At 37.0% G+C, this 17,552-nt stretch overlaps 1 protein-coding gene across 2 annotated transcripts in view; it reads right to left on the bottom strand.

Annotated features, from left to right (window-relative positions):
* Window positions 1–17,552, bottom strand: part of Ep300 (EP300 lysine acetyltransferase) — an 80,568-nt gene that overhangs the window by 48,764 nt on the left and 14,252 nt on the right. For both annotated transcript variants that reach the window (XM_076855217.2, XM_076855218.2), the window contains exons 2-3: window positions 8,676–9,313; window positions 533–709 (exon numbers count right to left, since the gene is read on the bottom strand). In XM_076855217.2, the coding sequence (XP_076711332.2) occupies window positions 533–709; window positions 8,676–9,313 (815 nt within the window). The remainder of the gene's footprint in view (window positions 1–532; window positions 710–8,675; window positions 9,314–17,552) is intronic.

Here is a 17,552-nt window from a genome sequence, read left to right as displayed (position 1 = left end):
GCATGCTTGAGGCCCTGGGTTCAAGCCCAGTCCTGCAACAAACAAATAAATTCCACTACACACTGGAATTGGGGATATGGTTCAGTGGTAGAGAGATCCCCAGCACTGTAAAACAAAAACAAATATCTTTTGAGAGACACTTTGGTATGGTAGTAGCAAAAAAAAAAAAAAAAGAACTAGTAGATGCGGTCAGTGAGAACTGAGATCCTTTGCCAGAGAGAGAATCCTTCCCCTAAGAGAAGAGAGGTTTCACTTTCCTATTCCTCAGAAATGCTTACCAGCCAAATTTGCTAAAGGGCTAGTTCCCTGAAACTGCAGTAGCTTACTTGCTCCTGTTTGGATTAACACTCTCATTGGTTAAGAGAACGCACAAGCCTCCTCTTCCCTCAGAGGGTTCACTCATTACATACCTCGTGTAATTCAGGCTCATAATGTGCAAATTTAGCACATACGGAAGGTATCAAAACTTTACACTTTTATTTGTTGTTAAAATGCCCATTTAAACATACATTGGTAACTGGTAAGTACTTACCATGTTGGGCATTCCACTACCAGGAACTGCCTTTTTGTCCATTGCAAATGGAGATAAGCTATTTGGTAGTACAGTCTTTGTCTGAATCTGGAGCCCAAGGCCACTGGCTCCAATCTGCTGTCCAGAATTCTGAGGATATGGTGAACCATAAGGATTGGGGTTGTTCATCATTCCTATCTAATAGTAAGAAACGGAAGAAAAATTAATTTCCTTTCCCATGTTACTAGGATATTGCTATGCCATTTCCCTTTTGATTTTCTATATATTATATACAAAATAATTTTGAAAAAAATCCTCTATTCATATTAGAAAACACTGAAAACCAGCCAGATGTGATGGCATATGCCTGTAATCCCAGCAATTTGAGAGTCTGAGGTAGGAAGATTGAAAGTTTAAGGTCAACCTTGGCCACTTAGTGAGATCCTGTCTCAAAAATAAGACCTTGATGGACTTGGTGGCACAAGCCTGTAACCCCAATGGCTTGGGAGGTTGAGGCAGGAGGACTATGAGTTCAAAGCCAGATTCAGCAATTTAGCAAGGGCATAAGCAATTCAGTGAGTCTCTAAGTAAAATACAAAATAGGCCTGGGGATGTGGCTCAGTGGTCAAGCGTCCCTGGGTTCAATCCCCAGCACCAAAGAAACAAAGAAAGAAAGAAAAGTGCCAGGGGTATAACTCAGTGGCAAAACACCTCTGGGTTCAACTCCCAGGACCACATAAAACATATTTAAAAAAGAATGCCTCTGAAAGTACAGTCTAAAGATCAAGAACAAAGCGCCTGAAATACAGTAAATTTACAACTCTTTTCTGTAAATACTTGAGATAAAGGTATTTAGAAACACTTTTAATCATCTTCATATAATTATCTCTTAAAAAAGGTTTGCCATTCATTCCCATTAAGTTGCATACAATGTACTTACATTTAATGTACACACCATGACCAATTCAACTCAACTTCCTGTGCCATCTAATCCCTAAATATAACATTGTACAGTTTGACAAATCAAAGTGTTTTTGTATTCCAGTATTTTATTTAGAGAGAGAAAACTGGTGATTTGTGAGATATATATATTTTTTATTTTTATTTTTTTAAATAAAGGGACATTGATAACAATGCTTTCTAAATCTTTTAATTCTGAATCCTTGGAAAGAGCATGCAAATATCTTAACTCTACACTAATCCTTGCTGCCCTATAAACCAAGCTACTCTATTTATTAAGTTACCTGCTTACCCCTTTAACTAAGTTGACTTTGCAACTCCTATATACCTGAAAGTAGGTTTTCTGTAATTATGTTTTAGTTCACCTGAAACCATCATACTATGTATGATGATGATTAACTGAAAAGAGTATTAATAATTTAAAAGCTAACTGGGCTTGGGGTTACTCAATTGCAATTCCAGCTACACAGAAGGATGAGGCAGAATTACAAATTCCAGGCCAGACTCAGCAACTTAGCAAGACCCTATCTCAAAAACTAAAAAAAGGCTACAGGTACGACTCAGTGGTAAACATTCCTAAGATCCCAATTCCCCTCCACCCAGTTGTAGGATCCCAAAAGTTAAGTCAACTCCTACTAGAGACAAACAGTAAGCATTCAGAACGGTAAATCAGAATGCTATAGCTACTGCTTGATTTAAAAGGTGCCACACACAGCTTCCATCCCTCTCTGCCAGATCCAATCCTATCAAAGGAGCCTTCAATTATATCAAAACACACACATACATCTTTACCATGTCCCTGCTCAATGTTACCATCTTAATTCAAACACATCACTGCTAGTATAGACTAAGTTCAAGAGATCTTGGCTTCTATCTTCACCTGTATTTATTAATGGAGGGCATAACATTAAATGGTATACCAGGACCTTCATGAGGCCTATCTCTTCATGGCATCTTACTATTTCCTGTACTCATTTCTTACGAAACCATAATGCTTCTTGAGACTCTAACATTTGCCTTAAGCTTTTCTTCTATAACTGAACAGTGGCACATTTCCTTTACTATTTGATTGTGATGCTAACCTGTAAAGAAAATAAATACTAAGTTCACAAACATGAAATTAATTTTCATTTTTCATTCTTTGTTTACTTAGGTGGCACAACCATAATTAACAAATACCTATACAGATTCTGCTCATCCTTTTAATTTTGAATGCTGCTACTATGAATCCTCTATTGTCCTATAATTATAGGGTTCCTTTTTTACAATGCCATGTTTTGAAGCCTTAAATCACACATGACATAGATGATTATGTGTTAGAACATGTGCCTCTTCTATACGTTAGACCATGCACAAAAAGGAAAGAACCTAGCCAGGTGTAGTGGCACATGCCTATAATTCCAGCAATTCGGAAGGCTGAAGTTGTAGGATCACAAGTTCAAGTCAAACTTAAATAATTTAGCAAGACCCTATCTCACATTAAAAAAAGGGCTGAGAATGTGGCTCAGTGGTTTAGCATCCCTGGGTTCAATCCCAAGACCAAAACAAGGGAAAGAACCTCAGTTCATTTAACTTTGTAGCTTTATCATCTAGACATCCTAAAACATTCAAAACCGTACTTTACTGACTTTGAGAAATAACACTATAAAAGCCACAAAAAATATATGAACAAGTTCAGTTTCTATATTCTGCTTACATAAATATGACCTCAAATGAGTTCCATTTTTAAATGTAATTAAGAAACTAAGAGATAAGTAACTTGGTCAATGCACTGATGATGATGGGGGAATGAGAATAAGAGTGGCACAGTTTGGAAAACAGTATAAAAGAATGGGGTGACCTGAACAGAAATCATTCCGAATAAAAAAACTTACTGATTCAATCTCCTCTCCAATAATTGGAATATTCTAAATAAATCTGGTCAGGAAGATTACAGGGACAAATACAGAAACAGGAATTCAGGATATGTTTGGTAGTTTCAAGTAAATGCTGTTGCTAAATGTGCTTCTTAAAGTACTAATAGTTATATTCCAACAGTATGCATGCTTACACGTGGGGGAACTGGGTTTCATTTGTTTCTTTAATTAGTCTGGATATTCATGAGAGAGAGTATGAAAATTATCACATCTGCATGACAGTAACTGATAAAGAGATCTTCCTATCACTATCCTATCTCCTGTACCCCTTTCCTAGTCCCTATCACATAAAACAGGAGGAAAATATACTGTACTTAATTTATGCTACCCTGTAGTTATTTGATCTTGTTACCTCCCTATAGCTAATGTGTTCCAGATGTTCAACTGCCCATTACCACACAGACATCTCTAAACCGAAAAAGCAAAGGACCAGGAAGGCACAGTTTAAAGAAGTTAGAAGAAAAAACTGCAGGGGACTATGCTCAGCATGATGGCACATGCCTATAGTCACAGGACTCAGGAGGCTGAGGCAAGAGGATTCCAAGTTCAAAGCTAGCTTCAGCAACTTAGCAAGGCCCTAGGCGACACAGACCCTAACTTAAAATTAAAAAGGGTCTGGGGATGCGGCTCAATGGATAAGCACCCTAGGTTCATTCTCCAATACCACTCCCCCCCCAAAACTCTGATTCTACAGGTTGCTTCTAAGTTTTCAATATATTAAAACTAGAGGGCTGGGGTTGTGGCTCAGTGGTAAAGCCCTTGCCTAGCATGTTTGAGGCACTGGGTTCAATTCACAGCACGGCATATAAATAAATAAAGGTCCATCAACAACTACTAGTAAAAAAATACACACACACACACACACACACAAAAAAAAAAAAAAAAAAAAAAAAAAAAAAAAACCTAGAAAGCTGGGGGAACACAAGAACCAATATACAAATGAACCAACACACGTGAAAAAGAGAAAGAGAGAGGGAGGAAAAGATAGATAAACATTGATAAAGAGGAAAAGTAAAAAGCAGAGCATGAAAGGTAAAGAATATTAACACTTTAGGAACATTTACAACAGGGACAAAAATCCCTGTTAAGTCTTAGTCAGAGCTGCACACACCATAGTTAATGCAAGTCAATACTATGTGATTTTAAGGTTCAAGAAATAATAAAATCAATTTAGATGTTTCATGCTATCAAGTAGATTCACAAATGTCCAGGTTATATATTTGTACTGGCAAGTCTTTGTGTTAAAGCACAGTTAATAGCAAATAAAGACTAGAGCCATCCATCCAACCTACACTATATAACACTATTATTCAGTTTCTCTCCATATGGATTTTCCTTCCCTGCCTTCCATCTAATGAACCCTTAATCCTTCCTACCTGCTGTACTACTTGCTCAATCAAAGTCACTCAAGTTCTAAAACAGAGGTGCAATAATAATAGCTCTTAGTTTAAAAACATTACAGTTCAGGATTCAACATCACATGGCAAGGGCCATCACAAACTGATGCTAGTTTTAAAAGAGCTCCAAAACTGACATTAACACTCCTGTTTTGCCCAGGAGGAGATTACTCCTAAAGCAAATACTCAATTGAATGAATGCCCCTCTGAGACTTTTTGTCTGTTTTGGTTTTTGGTGCTGGAGAGCAAATGCAGGGCCTCAGTTTGCTAAGCATGTACCACTGGGCTACACCTCCAACTCATGATTTTTGTTATTCTAAACACCAATTTTCATCGGTCATAAGGTATAAAAAAATTTGGAGATGAACCTAACTGGATCCAGGTAACAAAAGTATGTAAATCAACCAGTCAGAGGAAACATGGGTTAGGATTTCTTTTTCCCCAGACCTAAGATTACAGAGTAAGAAGTAATAAAGATGTTCCAGGATTGTCTGTGAAGGGACCAGGGATCATTAAGGGAGCTATGGAAAGGATTATAGAAAGTAGTCATGACTATTGCTGTTATTATAACTCTAGCAATGAAGATTGTACAAATGTTGCAGCAAACATTATCACTTTGTTTTTTGGCTGTGTAGGCTTTAGATTGATACATGAATCATAATAACTGAATGGTACTAAACTACAGCAATTAAAATGAGCTTTTAATTCACAAAAAGCAAGAGTTCTCTACAACTCTGGAGATTTGTTTCCCTTACCTATATGATGGAATTAAACTATTTCTTTTTAAGACTATTGTTACAAACTTAACCCTAGCACATATTAAATACCTATTAAGACCCTTTAACACTAATTTAAGTACTTTTATACAGTCTAATATATTTATTATTTTACTTTTGGTACTGGGGAGTGAACTTAGGGGTATTTAACTATGACATCTCTAGCCCTTTTAATTTTTTGAGATAGGGTCTCACGAAGTTGCTGAGGCTGGCTTCAAACATGGGATCCTCCTGCTTTGGCCTCCTCAATCACTGGGATTACAGTGATTACACCAACCCAGCCTTTTTTTAATTTTTGAGATAGAAAGACCTTAAGCAAATTAGTGAGACCCTAAATTGCTGAGGCTGGCATTACAGGTGTATACCACCACATCTGATCTGAGATTATTCAATAATATCTATTTTGAACTTTGTGTTCCTGATCATAAAGGCTCTCTCACTGAACAGATTTTAGATGAACCCAATACCTTAATTTTGTTTATTTGTTTTTATATGGTGCTGAGGATCAAACCCAGTGTCCCATGCAGTGAGGCAAGCACTCTACCACTGAGCCACAACCCCAGTCCCTGAACAGATTTTCTGAATGAATTTAGTCTTAGTTCCACAGTAGATAAAAACCTTACATTAATTTATACGGTATTAATCAAACTGAAATCTCTATTAGCAGCATGATCACATCTTCCACTCAACTGCTGTTCATAGGCCCCATAAGATAATTTTAGGACTTGTAAAGTGAAAGGGGGCAAGTGCTGGCTAATAATTTAAATCCTCTGACTTGGATTTATTTTAATCTTCAACAGGAAAATTTAGGAGGTCTTTCTTCCTATCATAAAGAAAAAATTAGATGTTCTATAAAAATACTTGGATCTTAAATGCGTACCTCTTCCTTAACTCCAATAATTTAGTCCCTTTCCATCAAAACATAAACTCTTGGACTGGGGCTGTAGCTCAGTGGTAATGCACTTGCCTCGCATGTGTGAAGCACTGGGTTGGATAAAGACGCTATGTGTTCATCTACAACTAAAAAAAACAAAAACAAAAAAAAACTTTAAAAAAATATATAAACTCCTTAAAGTCAGGAGTTTGTGTTTTGTTCGCTGCCATTATTCAGGTCCTGAAATAATGCTGATACTAACTGTTCTCACAGTTGACACCCCCCCACACACACTCCAATAGCACTTGCTTGGCATATTAGACATTTTTCCCTTATGTGTCCTGTAGAAAGTAAGTTCCATGAAGTTAAATTCATGCACTATCTCCAGCACAAAAGCCAAGACTCAGAAAGTAAATACTTTATTAGTTAGTCGAGATTTAATACCTGTCATACAGCTCCTCTCTCCACAAAAACATAAACATTGGGCTGGCATGGTAGCCTGTAATTCCAGTTACTCAGAAGGCTGAGGCAGGAGGATTGAAAGTTTGAAGCCAGCCTGGGCAATTTAGTGAAACCCTATCTCAAATTTTAAAAAATAAACACACACGAAAACACACAGAGATGGGGATATAACTCAAAGGTAGAGTGTTCCTGGGTTCAATCCCCAGAACAGCAAGAAAAAAAGAAGAAAGGGGAGGGGAGAAAAAAAAGAATATAAACAAACATGAGGAGGGCAAATACCTATAAGAGGTATTTTATTTTCTCATTTTGTGTTTTGCTTTGTTTTGGACAAGGGATAATGCCTAATCAAGTAGTAGGTATTGAACCTACGGATGCTCTACCACTGATCCACATTCCAAAACCTTTTTTTTCTTTTTCTTTTTTTTTTCAAGACATTACCTTGCTAATTTGCTCAGGCCAGCCTCAATCTTGTGATCCTCCTGCCTCAACCTCCTAAGTCTCAGGAATTACAAGCGTGCCTGGCTACCTTCCTCCTTCTGGTTCTTATTCCAAATATTCTAAGTAAGTTACACTGAAATAGCCACAACAAGTGTTAGAAAAGCAGAAAAAAACAGAGCAGGTATGTTAACCACAGTACTCTCCTAAATTGTTATTTTTTTATACTATGGAGCTGGAAGGAAGAGGGAAGGAAAGAAAGAAGGAAGATAGGAAAGTTTGTCTACCTACATGTGATTTTAGTTTCTCACCCCATGTTTGTCCCTATGCCTTAAATTCATACTTGCATTCTCTGCCCCCATCAAATTGCTCAAGAACAAAAAAAAATTTTTTTTTTTTTAAAAGAACAAAATTCTTAATGCTGTTCCAAGTACCCCTCTTAGAAAGTTTGCCTGGACTCCTGTGAAAATCTTAACCATTTGCAATCTTCCAAGTGCAGACATCTATCATTCAAGAAATAATTAACCACAGGCACTGGCCATTAATAGCATGATCCCATTTTAAGGAAAAAAAATATTTTTAAGAAAAACAGAGGAGGAATGATATGCTTAGAATGTAGGCAGAATACACATTTAAAAGGTCTTTAAAATGTATTTAGTATTCAATAAAGCTAAGAAAGTGGGCTTTCTAGAAAAGAAAAGCCTTTCAAGTATGTCTGTAATCCCAGTGGCTCAGGAGGCTGAAGCAAGAGGATTGCAAGTTCAAAGCCAGTCTCATCAACTTAGTGAGGCTCTAAGCAACTTAGCAAGACTCTAAATAAAAATAAAAAATAAAAAAGGGGTGGGGGAGAGCTGGGGTTGTGGCTCAGTGGTAGAGCGCTTGCCTAGCACAGGCGAGGCCCTGGGTTCGATCCTCAGCACCATATAAAAATAAATAAATTGAAAATATTGTGTTCAACTACAACTAAAAAATATTAAAAAAAAAAAAACTTTAAAAAAAAGGGGGGTGTAGGGTGTTGGATGTGGCTCAGTAGTTAAGAACCCCTGGGTTCATTCTCTGTTAATAACAACAAAAAAATCCAATAAATTACTTAAAAAACCAGGGCCACTCCAAGTTGTTCTACTTAAAGATGCATAATGCCAACTATCACTAGTCAGTTGTAAAATCAATGTTTTTACTTATAGAAGAACTTCTTTAAAACCTCTGACATCACAAGAGATCACTGACATATAACACACAGGAAATACTATACAATGTTAAGATTGAATATGAACAGTAAATCAGTAACTGGAACAATCAAATGGGTACTGACTGTGTTCATAAACTAAAAGGGCACTTACTTACCTTAAGAGGTGGGGGGCCTCTCAATCCTGTTTGTCCTCCCATCTGGGGAGTACCCTGCTGCAGTGGATCAGTCAGTAAGTTGCCAGCATTTCCCATGCCTGGATTTGGGTACTGCATATTCGGTCGTCCCCGGCCTGCTCCAATTGAACCGTTCATGACTTGATTAGGCATTATCCCTTGTCCATTGCCTGCAGCCAACATTCCAGGATTCATGCCAGCATTCATCCCTGTGTTCATTCCCATGGCAGGTGGATTTACTGGACTGTTCATCATACCTGTTGTGGACTGTGTGGGACCTTGATTTGGTCCACTAGTGCCCATCCCCATGTTGGGAGAAGTCAAGCCTGCCTGTGCTATTGGGCTTTTGACCATGCTATTTATCAAACCTAATCCAGGACTATTCTGTTGGGCCTGGCTGGCCATGACTGGGCCTGGGCCACCAACTCCCATGTTGAGGTTAGGGGAACTACCAGACCGTAGCAATTCTGACAACTGTTTATGTTTAGAGGCTGCATCTTGTACTATGCCAAGACTTGTTTGAAGCTGACTAATATCACCACCATTGGTTAATCCCAATTCTGTAGAGTTGATTAATTCATCTGGTAAGTCATGCTCCAGGTCAAACAAAGATCCAAAATCTAAAAAAAAAAAAAAAAAAGGAGGAAAGATGAAAGTTAAAGTCTCACACAACCAAAATCATAAACCTCTTTGTATTTTGGTTCTGGGTAAGCATTAAATATCATTTCCAAACCTCACTCCATGGATTATCACCTATTTATTATCTGTATTACAATTTTCCATTCTAAAAAAAAATTAAGGGGTTCTGGTTATACAAACAGATTCAAATATCTAAGAATTGTACCTAAAATAAGACCAAGGGGGAAAAGGATTGAATGTTGGTATAACACCCATCATGGTAAATTGCTAAAAATTTGTACTAATAATCATGAAAAAGATATGCAATTATTATTCCAGCCTTCCTTAGAAGTTAAAACAAACTAAATTCAAAATAAAAACAACAAACTTTGGGTTGGGGTTGAGGCTAAGTAGTAGAGTTCTTGCCTAACATGTGTGAGGAACTGGGTTCAATCCTCAGCATCACATTAAAAAAATAAATACATAAAATAAAGGTACTGTGTCCCTGTACAAATAAAAAATATTTTTTAAAAACCAAGTTAAAATGTCATGATATACAAACACAGTCAAAATAAAACAACAACAACAACAAAAACATCCATTTATAAAATGAAATCTACAAATTCAGTGTAAGCTCCAGGAAAACAAGAGTTGTCCACTATTTTTTGGCAAGCTCCTACCACAGAGTCTAAAACACAAAGTAGGGCCTTAACCAATTGAGTATATTTACTTTTACATGACCTATAGTCTACAGAATAGTTTTCCTTAACCAAAATCTAGTCAGATCAATATAAAACAGCTTCTACCCCTTCAACATAAACCACCCCATCATGATCATCAGCCAGGTTGATACAAATTATAGACTGACACAAAGCTCTTCAACATGGACACTGTTAGCATTTTAGGCTAGCTAATTCTCTGTTGTGGGGAGAGGGGAGATTGTCTCATGACTATAGTATGATCAGCAGAATACCAAGTGTGGTGGCACACACTTATAGTCACAGCTACTCTGGAGGCTGAGGCAGAAGGACTGCAAATTCAAGGCCAGTCTGGGCATCTTAAAGACACTGACTCAAAAAAAAAAAAAAAAAAAAAAGATGGGCTAGAGATGTAAGTCAATGTAGAGCACACCATCCCTGAGTACAGAATATCTCCCCCCTCACAAAGATAATCAGCAGATCCTTGGTCTTGTCACTTGATGCCAGTAGCACCTGTACCCCAACTGTGACAATCAAAAAACATTTCCAGACATCACCAAATGTACCATGGCAAGACTATGGACAGTATTAACCTAATATCATTTGAGATGTTGAGTTTTGTTTCCTTTTAATTCTTCAAATAGAGCTCACGTGAAAGGAAGTATTACCTAAACAGCAGATCTTTACAAGCACAAGTCCTACCATTACACACCAATTTCTTGCCTAGTGCCCATCACAGTAAGCATATGGTCATAAAGAAACTGACTAAACTGATTTGTACCCTAAAATCTCAGGATATGATTTAGAACCCAGACTTTTACAGATCTTTCTCTTTCCTATTGAAAAAAATCCTATGGGCCTCTCTATTATAAAAACAAAACATTTGCTGGGTTTGGTGGTACATACCTGTAATGCCAGCAGCTCAGGAGGCTGAAGCCCTAAGTAACTAAGCAAGACCCTGTCTCTTAAATACAAAAAAGGGCTTGGGATGTGGCTTAATGGTTGAGTGCTCCTGAGCACTCTGGCACCAAAATAAACAAACAAATAAATGAAAACATAATAAACTATGAATAGCTTGAAAACAAAGTTTTAAATAAAATTCACCTAAAGCTTTATTCAAAGACAACTACAGGCTGGGAGTATAGCTGAGTGTTAATGAACCTTCTCTAGGAAGCTCAAGGCCCTGGTTCAAACCACAGCAAAAAAACCCTGACCCAAAAAAGACAACTGCTTAATAAACTGCTGTTATTTTCTTCATTTTTTTCTGCTAATTATATTATTTACAAGATCATATTTTATGCCCAATTTTTACATTTCCCTTGGATTACCCAAGAAAATATGTTGGCATCAGCATACTGAACATAGAAAAAAAATCAATCTCCATCCACAACAATTCAAAACTTTTTAAAAGACATGTTAGAAAATAAGGATAAAAATTCAGGAAGTAAACATCCAAGTTACTACATTTGAAAAAGAACAGAAAAAAATGGTAAAAGATAAAAATGAAAGAGAGGGACTGGGGTTATGGCTCAGTGGTAATGTGCTTGCCTAGCATGCGTGAGGCACTGGGTTCAATTATCAGCACCACATACAAATAAATACAATAAAGGTCCATCAACAACTAAAAATATTTTTTTAAAAGTGAAAGAGAACATAAAAGATACAAATGATAGGGTATCAATAAAATTAAACAATGACTCTTTCAAGACAGTAATAAAAAACTTCTGGAAAGGTTAATGAATGAAAATAAATAAATAAAATAAAGCAATGACGGTTGGGGTTGTGGCTCAGTGGTAGAGCGCTTACCTAGCATGCGTGAGGCACTGGGTTCGATCCTCAAAGTGATAGAGTAATGTTTATTTAAAAAATAAATAAGTAAAGCAATGCTATTAATTTTGTGCAAAATGTGAAAACATACAAAAATGGATAAACACCCAATGAAATACTTCCACCAGGGCTGGGGCTGTAGCTCAGTGGCAGAGCGCTTGACTAGCATGCATGAGGCACTGGGTTCAATCCTTAGCACCACATAAAATAAATAAAATAAAGGCATTCTGTCCATCTACAACTACAAAAATTAAATACTCCAACCATAATCAAAAAGAAACTCTCAATTTCTACAACAAATTATTGCATAAAAGGAGAGAAAAAGGAAAAAAGCTTACTATAAAGAGATACACCAGGTGCAATGACAGACATCTGTAACCCTAGGCGACTTGGGAGGCAGAGACACAAGGATTGCAAGTTTAAGGCTAGCCTCAGCAACTTGGTGAGATCTTCTCTCAAAAAATGAAAATGGCTGGGGATGTAGTTTAGGTGTACTCTTTATATTCTTAGAGCATTCTGGGTCTAATCCCCAGTACTACAAGAATAAAAGATTCAACACCTGGAGCTATTTGGATTCTGTTTTGAACAAATCAAATGTAAAACCACCTTCTGAAATCACAATATACTACAGACTGAGTAGTGGGTAATATTAACAAATGACTAATCACCGAGTGTGATGATACAGCAACAATGTTAAATAAATCCTTTTTACTGAGACACACTGAAGTTTCTGTCAAAGGATCTGGTTGAGATTTACTTTAAAATACTCCATTAAAAGCTGGACACCATTGCTTGCACCTGTTTCCTAGCTACTCTAGACTCTATAAGGATCATAAATTTGAGGCCAGCCTGGACAACAAATTGAGACCCCATCTCAATAAGAAAGAAACATACACACACACACACCCCTAAAATACTCCAGTGAAAAGGGAGAGGCTTGAAAATACTTGAAGCTCAGTAATGGGCACATGGTAGTCCTAAATAATTCCATTATTATCAGAGAAAATCAATCTTTGGTTAATCTTTCCATAAAGAAAGCACCGTATTATTGGGCTGGGGTTGTAGCTCAGTGATAAAGCGCTTGCCTAGCATGTGTGAGGTGATTCTCAGCAGCACATATAAATAAATTAATAAAATAAAGGTCCATCCACAATTTTAAAAAATTTTTTTTAGTTGTAGTTTGGACACTATTAATATCTTTATTTTACTTATTTTTTAATATTTATTTTTTAGTTATAGTTGGACACAATACCTTTTTATTTTATTTATTTATTTTTATGTGGTGCTAAAGATGGAACCCAGGGTCTCGCACATGCTATACAAGCGCTCTATCACTGAGCTACAATCCCAGCCCAAAGAACACTATTACTATTCAATACTGTTCTAGAGTACTCAAGTAGAACAATAAGAAAAAAAAAAAAATCACAAGTTTGAAAAGAAAACAAAACTTATCTGCAGGTGATAACTATTAACATAGGAAATCCAAAGCAAATATATCAAAACATTACACTGTACTCCATATATATAATTACCAACTCAAAAACCCTAAGTTTGTTTTTGTTTTTTTGTTGTACATGGACACATATCTTTATCTTATTTATTTTTATGTGATGCTGAGGATTGAACCCAGTGCCTCACACATGCTAGGCAAGTGCTCTACTACTGAGCCACAACCCCAGCCCAAGATCCTAAGTTTTTCAGGGAAATCAGATAATTCTAAAGTATACACAGTACAACCAACCTAGTTTCCACCTCTGTATAATAGGCAAATACCTACTTCCTGTCTTATTTATAAGGATGAAATTAATATATTAAGTGCTTAGAACATGCCTGGCATATATTTCACACTATAAACATGTTACCTATTTTTATTTAATGAACCACTTCCTCTATTAGGAGACAGACAAGCATTTATCAGGCATGTTCAATATGTCCAGCACTATACTTGGCACATCACATATGGTTCTCATAATTTATTTTCTCAATAATCTCAGAAGTAAATAACAACTAAATGTACAGATCTCACTGAGGAAGGATAAGTGTAAGTAATAATGATGTCAGCAATAAGAAAGTATAATTTTTGGCCCTAGATTGAGGATTTAACCTGCACTACACTTAAATCTAGTGTGCTTGCTTGCTTGCTGTCTCTTGTTGATACAAATATTTAACATTACAAATTAGGGTCTCCTATGAAGGGGGGGTCAGTTACTACAGTAGTAGATACTGAAAATAAAGGTTTGAGGGTTGATTTTTTTTTTTTAAACTGGTAATCCTAAACTTAATTTCAATAGTTCTAACTGTAGTTGCTACCATGAGATCTATACTCTGGTTTCAATTCAAAAATGGATCCCAATACTGCTGTTTTCCAAAATGGCCCATTTTATTAAAACCTCAACTATTCATGTCTTATTTCCCATCTGGTTATAGTTAAATTATTTGTGGGCATCTTATTTCTTTACCAAATTATAAGCATACGATGGATAAAGGTCTCTTTTAATAGATAACTTTTTTTTGGTACTAGGAACTGAACCCAGGACTAGGCAAACAATCTACCCACTAAACTATATCCCTAGCTATCCCCATCCTTTTATTTTGAGACAGGGACTTGCTAAATTGCCCAGGTTGGCTTTAAACTGGATTCTCTTCTTCAGCTTCCCGAGTAGCTGGGATTACAATCTGTGTCAATGGGCCCAGCTTCATTTAATAAACATACATGTACATTTCCCATATTCATTGCTCATGCTCAAACAGACAAGGTACAAACAGCTAATATTAAATATATTTATTAATAGTGAAGTGTTTCCAGGTATCTTATAATTGCATATGATATACCTAATTGGATATTTAACATTATAATAGTATATTAAAGGTATCTTACTTGTATTTAAAAACCTTATATTTTCAGCCATGTAGATTGTTAAACCTTTCCTCTTTTATAACTGTGCTGGTTTGGTCCTTTAGTCACAGCAGTGAAAAGGCTGACTAAAACATGCCTGGAGCAGTGGTGCATGCCTGTGATCCCAGCATCATGGAAGGATGAGGCAAGAGGATCATAAGTTCAAAGCCAGCTTCAGCTATTTAGCAAGACCCTAAGCAACTTACTGAGATCCTGTCTTAAAATTCAAAAAAAATCTGGGCATAGTGGCACATAGCTGTAATCTCAGCAGCTCAGGAGGCACAGACAGGAGGATCACGAGTTCAAAGCCAGTCTCAGCAATGGCGAGGCGCTAAGCAACTCAGTGAAACCCTGTCTCGAAATAAAATGCAAAATAGGGCTGGGGATGTGGTTCAATGGCTGAGTACTCAGAAAAATTAAAAGGGCTGGGGATGTATCTCAATGGTGAAGCACCCCAGAGTTCAATCCCCCATATAAAAAGTAATACAAACCTTGACCCATGATCAAACACACTATGTTTTTTTTTTAGTGTTGAAAACACTTTGTCTATTATTGACTGTCAATAGTCCTAACTTTAATTATTACTATTTTGATGAAACCTCAAAGTTCTGACATTTATGATCCCAAATGCTATCAGCCACCATCAGTCATCTATGCACAAAGTATGTAAATACTACAAGCCACTTTGTCCTATTTGTAAATGTTACTTTCCAACTGTGAACAATTAACTCTCAGGACATTAAAACTTATTTTATTTCCTTTCATTGAGATGTACTACACCTAAATTATTAATCTTTTGTTTGTTTGTGACGGGGTATTACTACAATGCCCTGTTTGGTATCCAAGTTCTGAGCTCAAGTGATCCTCCTGACTCATCCTTCAGAGTGCTGGGGAACTAAGGCACATATGGGTCAGAACAAAGGTTTCTTAAGATTTTTTAGTACAGTATGCACCCAGCGCAGAGGTACACACCTGTAATCCCAGTGGCTTGGGAGGCTGAGGCAGGAGGATCATGAGTTCAAAGCCAGCCTCAGCAACTTAGTGAGGCCCTAAGCAACTCAGTCTCTGAAATACGAAATAGGGGGCAGGAGATGTTGCTCAAGCAGTAGCAAGCTCGCATGACATGCGTGCGGCCCAGGTTTGATCCTCAGCACACATACAAAGATGTTGTGTCCACCGAAAACTAAAAAATAAAATGTTAAAAAATTCTCTCTCTCTCTCTAAAAATAAAATAAAATATGAAATAGGACGAGGGATATAGCATGGTGGTCGAGTGCCAAGTTAACCCCACCAAAGATCATTTAGTACAGTTTGTTTCCATATTTACTTAAAACATAAAACACTATAGTTTTGACTGAAAAGGAACTGGGAGAAGGAGGATCCATTCTCCTCAAATCTCTTTACAACCTTATTCCTCCTTGGCAGGACATAAATTTGAACATGACTGATTCCCTCTGTTTTAAAAACAGATATAGTAACTGAATGCCAACTCTGACTCCCCTAAGAGACTACTATTTTGTTGTGAATTTTGAACCTGTTCAAATTCCTTGCATCTCGCTCTGAAATCCTTCCTATACATGAAAATAGCCTTCATTTTTATTTTTTTTATCATTGAACATCATAAGAATCCACAACTTTTATAAAAAATTTTAAACTGAGAAAACAACAAACTTTTAAATATTATTTCCAGACTTAAAAAATTAATCAGGCACTAATCAGTGATTAAGAGGTTGGCAAAGTTAAAGAGTACTGAAGATTTGTGGCTGGGATTGTAGCTCAGTGGTGAAGAGCTTGCCTTGCAAGCATGGGGCCCTGGTTTCGATCCCCAGCACCACATAAAAATATTGTGTCCATCTACAACTAAAAAAGAAAAAAAGAGTACTGAAGCTCAAAAATGCATTATGGCACAGGGTGCAGTGGCACAAGCCTGTAATCCTAGCAGTTTGTAAGGCTGAGGCAGAAAGATCATAAGGTCAAAGTTAGCTTCAGTATTTCAGTGGTTAAGTGTCCCTAAATTCAATCCCCAGTACGCCCCCCCCCGCAAAAAAAATTATGGCTGGAAGCAGTGGCACATACCTATAATCTCAGCTAATTGGGAGGCTAAGGCAAGAGGATCATAAATTCAAGGCCAGCCTATGTAACTAATAAAGATTCTGTCTCAAAAAATTAAAAGGGCTGAGCATGGTGGTGCATGCCTGTAATTCCAGGAGCCTGGGAGGCTGAGGTAGGAGATCACAGGTTCAAAGCCACTCTCAGTAAGTTACAGAGGCAAACAACTTAGTGAGACCCTGTCTCAAAAATAAATAAATAAATAAATAAATAAAAAGGGCTGGGGATGTGGTTCAGTGGTTAAAGCACCCTTGGATTCAATCTCTGGTACCAATAATACATAGTCATAAAAGGGCTGGTGGTATAGTATACCTCAGATAGAGTGCTTGCCCAAGGACCTGGGTTCAATCCCCATCTTCAACCAAAGAAAAACACCAACCAAAAAAAGCTGCTATTATGTGAATTTTGTTTTTACTGCCAAATTCAAATCTCTCCCCATTAGGTCTTTCTTCAAGGGCTTCCCAGAATAAAACCTGCTAGCAAGTTCATGAGCAGTGAATTAAGCAACACAGTGTGTGTGGAAGACACCAAAATCAGAGTATGACTTTAAACCAAAGTTAGTCATAAACAATAAATGAAAACCTGTGGGATTTGTTACTGAGCAGCCTCAATATCACACCTCTGACTAACTTCCTTGGGTTCTTCCTTTTCCTTCAAGGAAAGAGAAAAAATAAAGGTTCAAACCATTTTCTCAGGTCCCTATCTCAACTT

This window comes from Callospermophilus lateralis, chromosome 4 (assembly GCF_048772815.1).
Source record: "Callospermophilus lateralis isolate mCalLat2 chromosome 4, mCalLat2.hap1, whole genome shotgun sequence".
Taxonomy (NCBI): Eukaryota; Metazoa; Chordata; class Mammalia; order Rodentia; family Sciuridae; genus Callospermophilus; species Callospermophilus lateralis.
The sequence above is the reverse complement of the archived record's forward strand: the minus strand, read 5'-3'. Positions and strand labels throughout refer to the sequence as shown.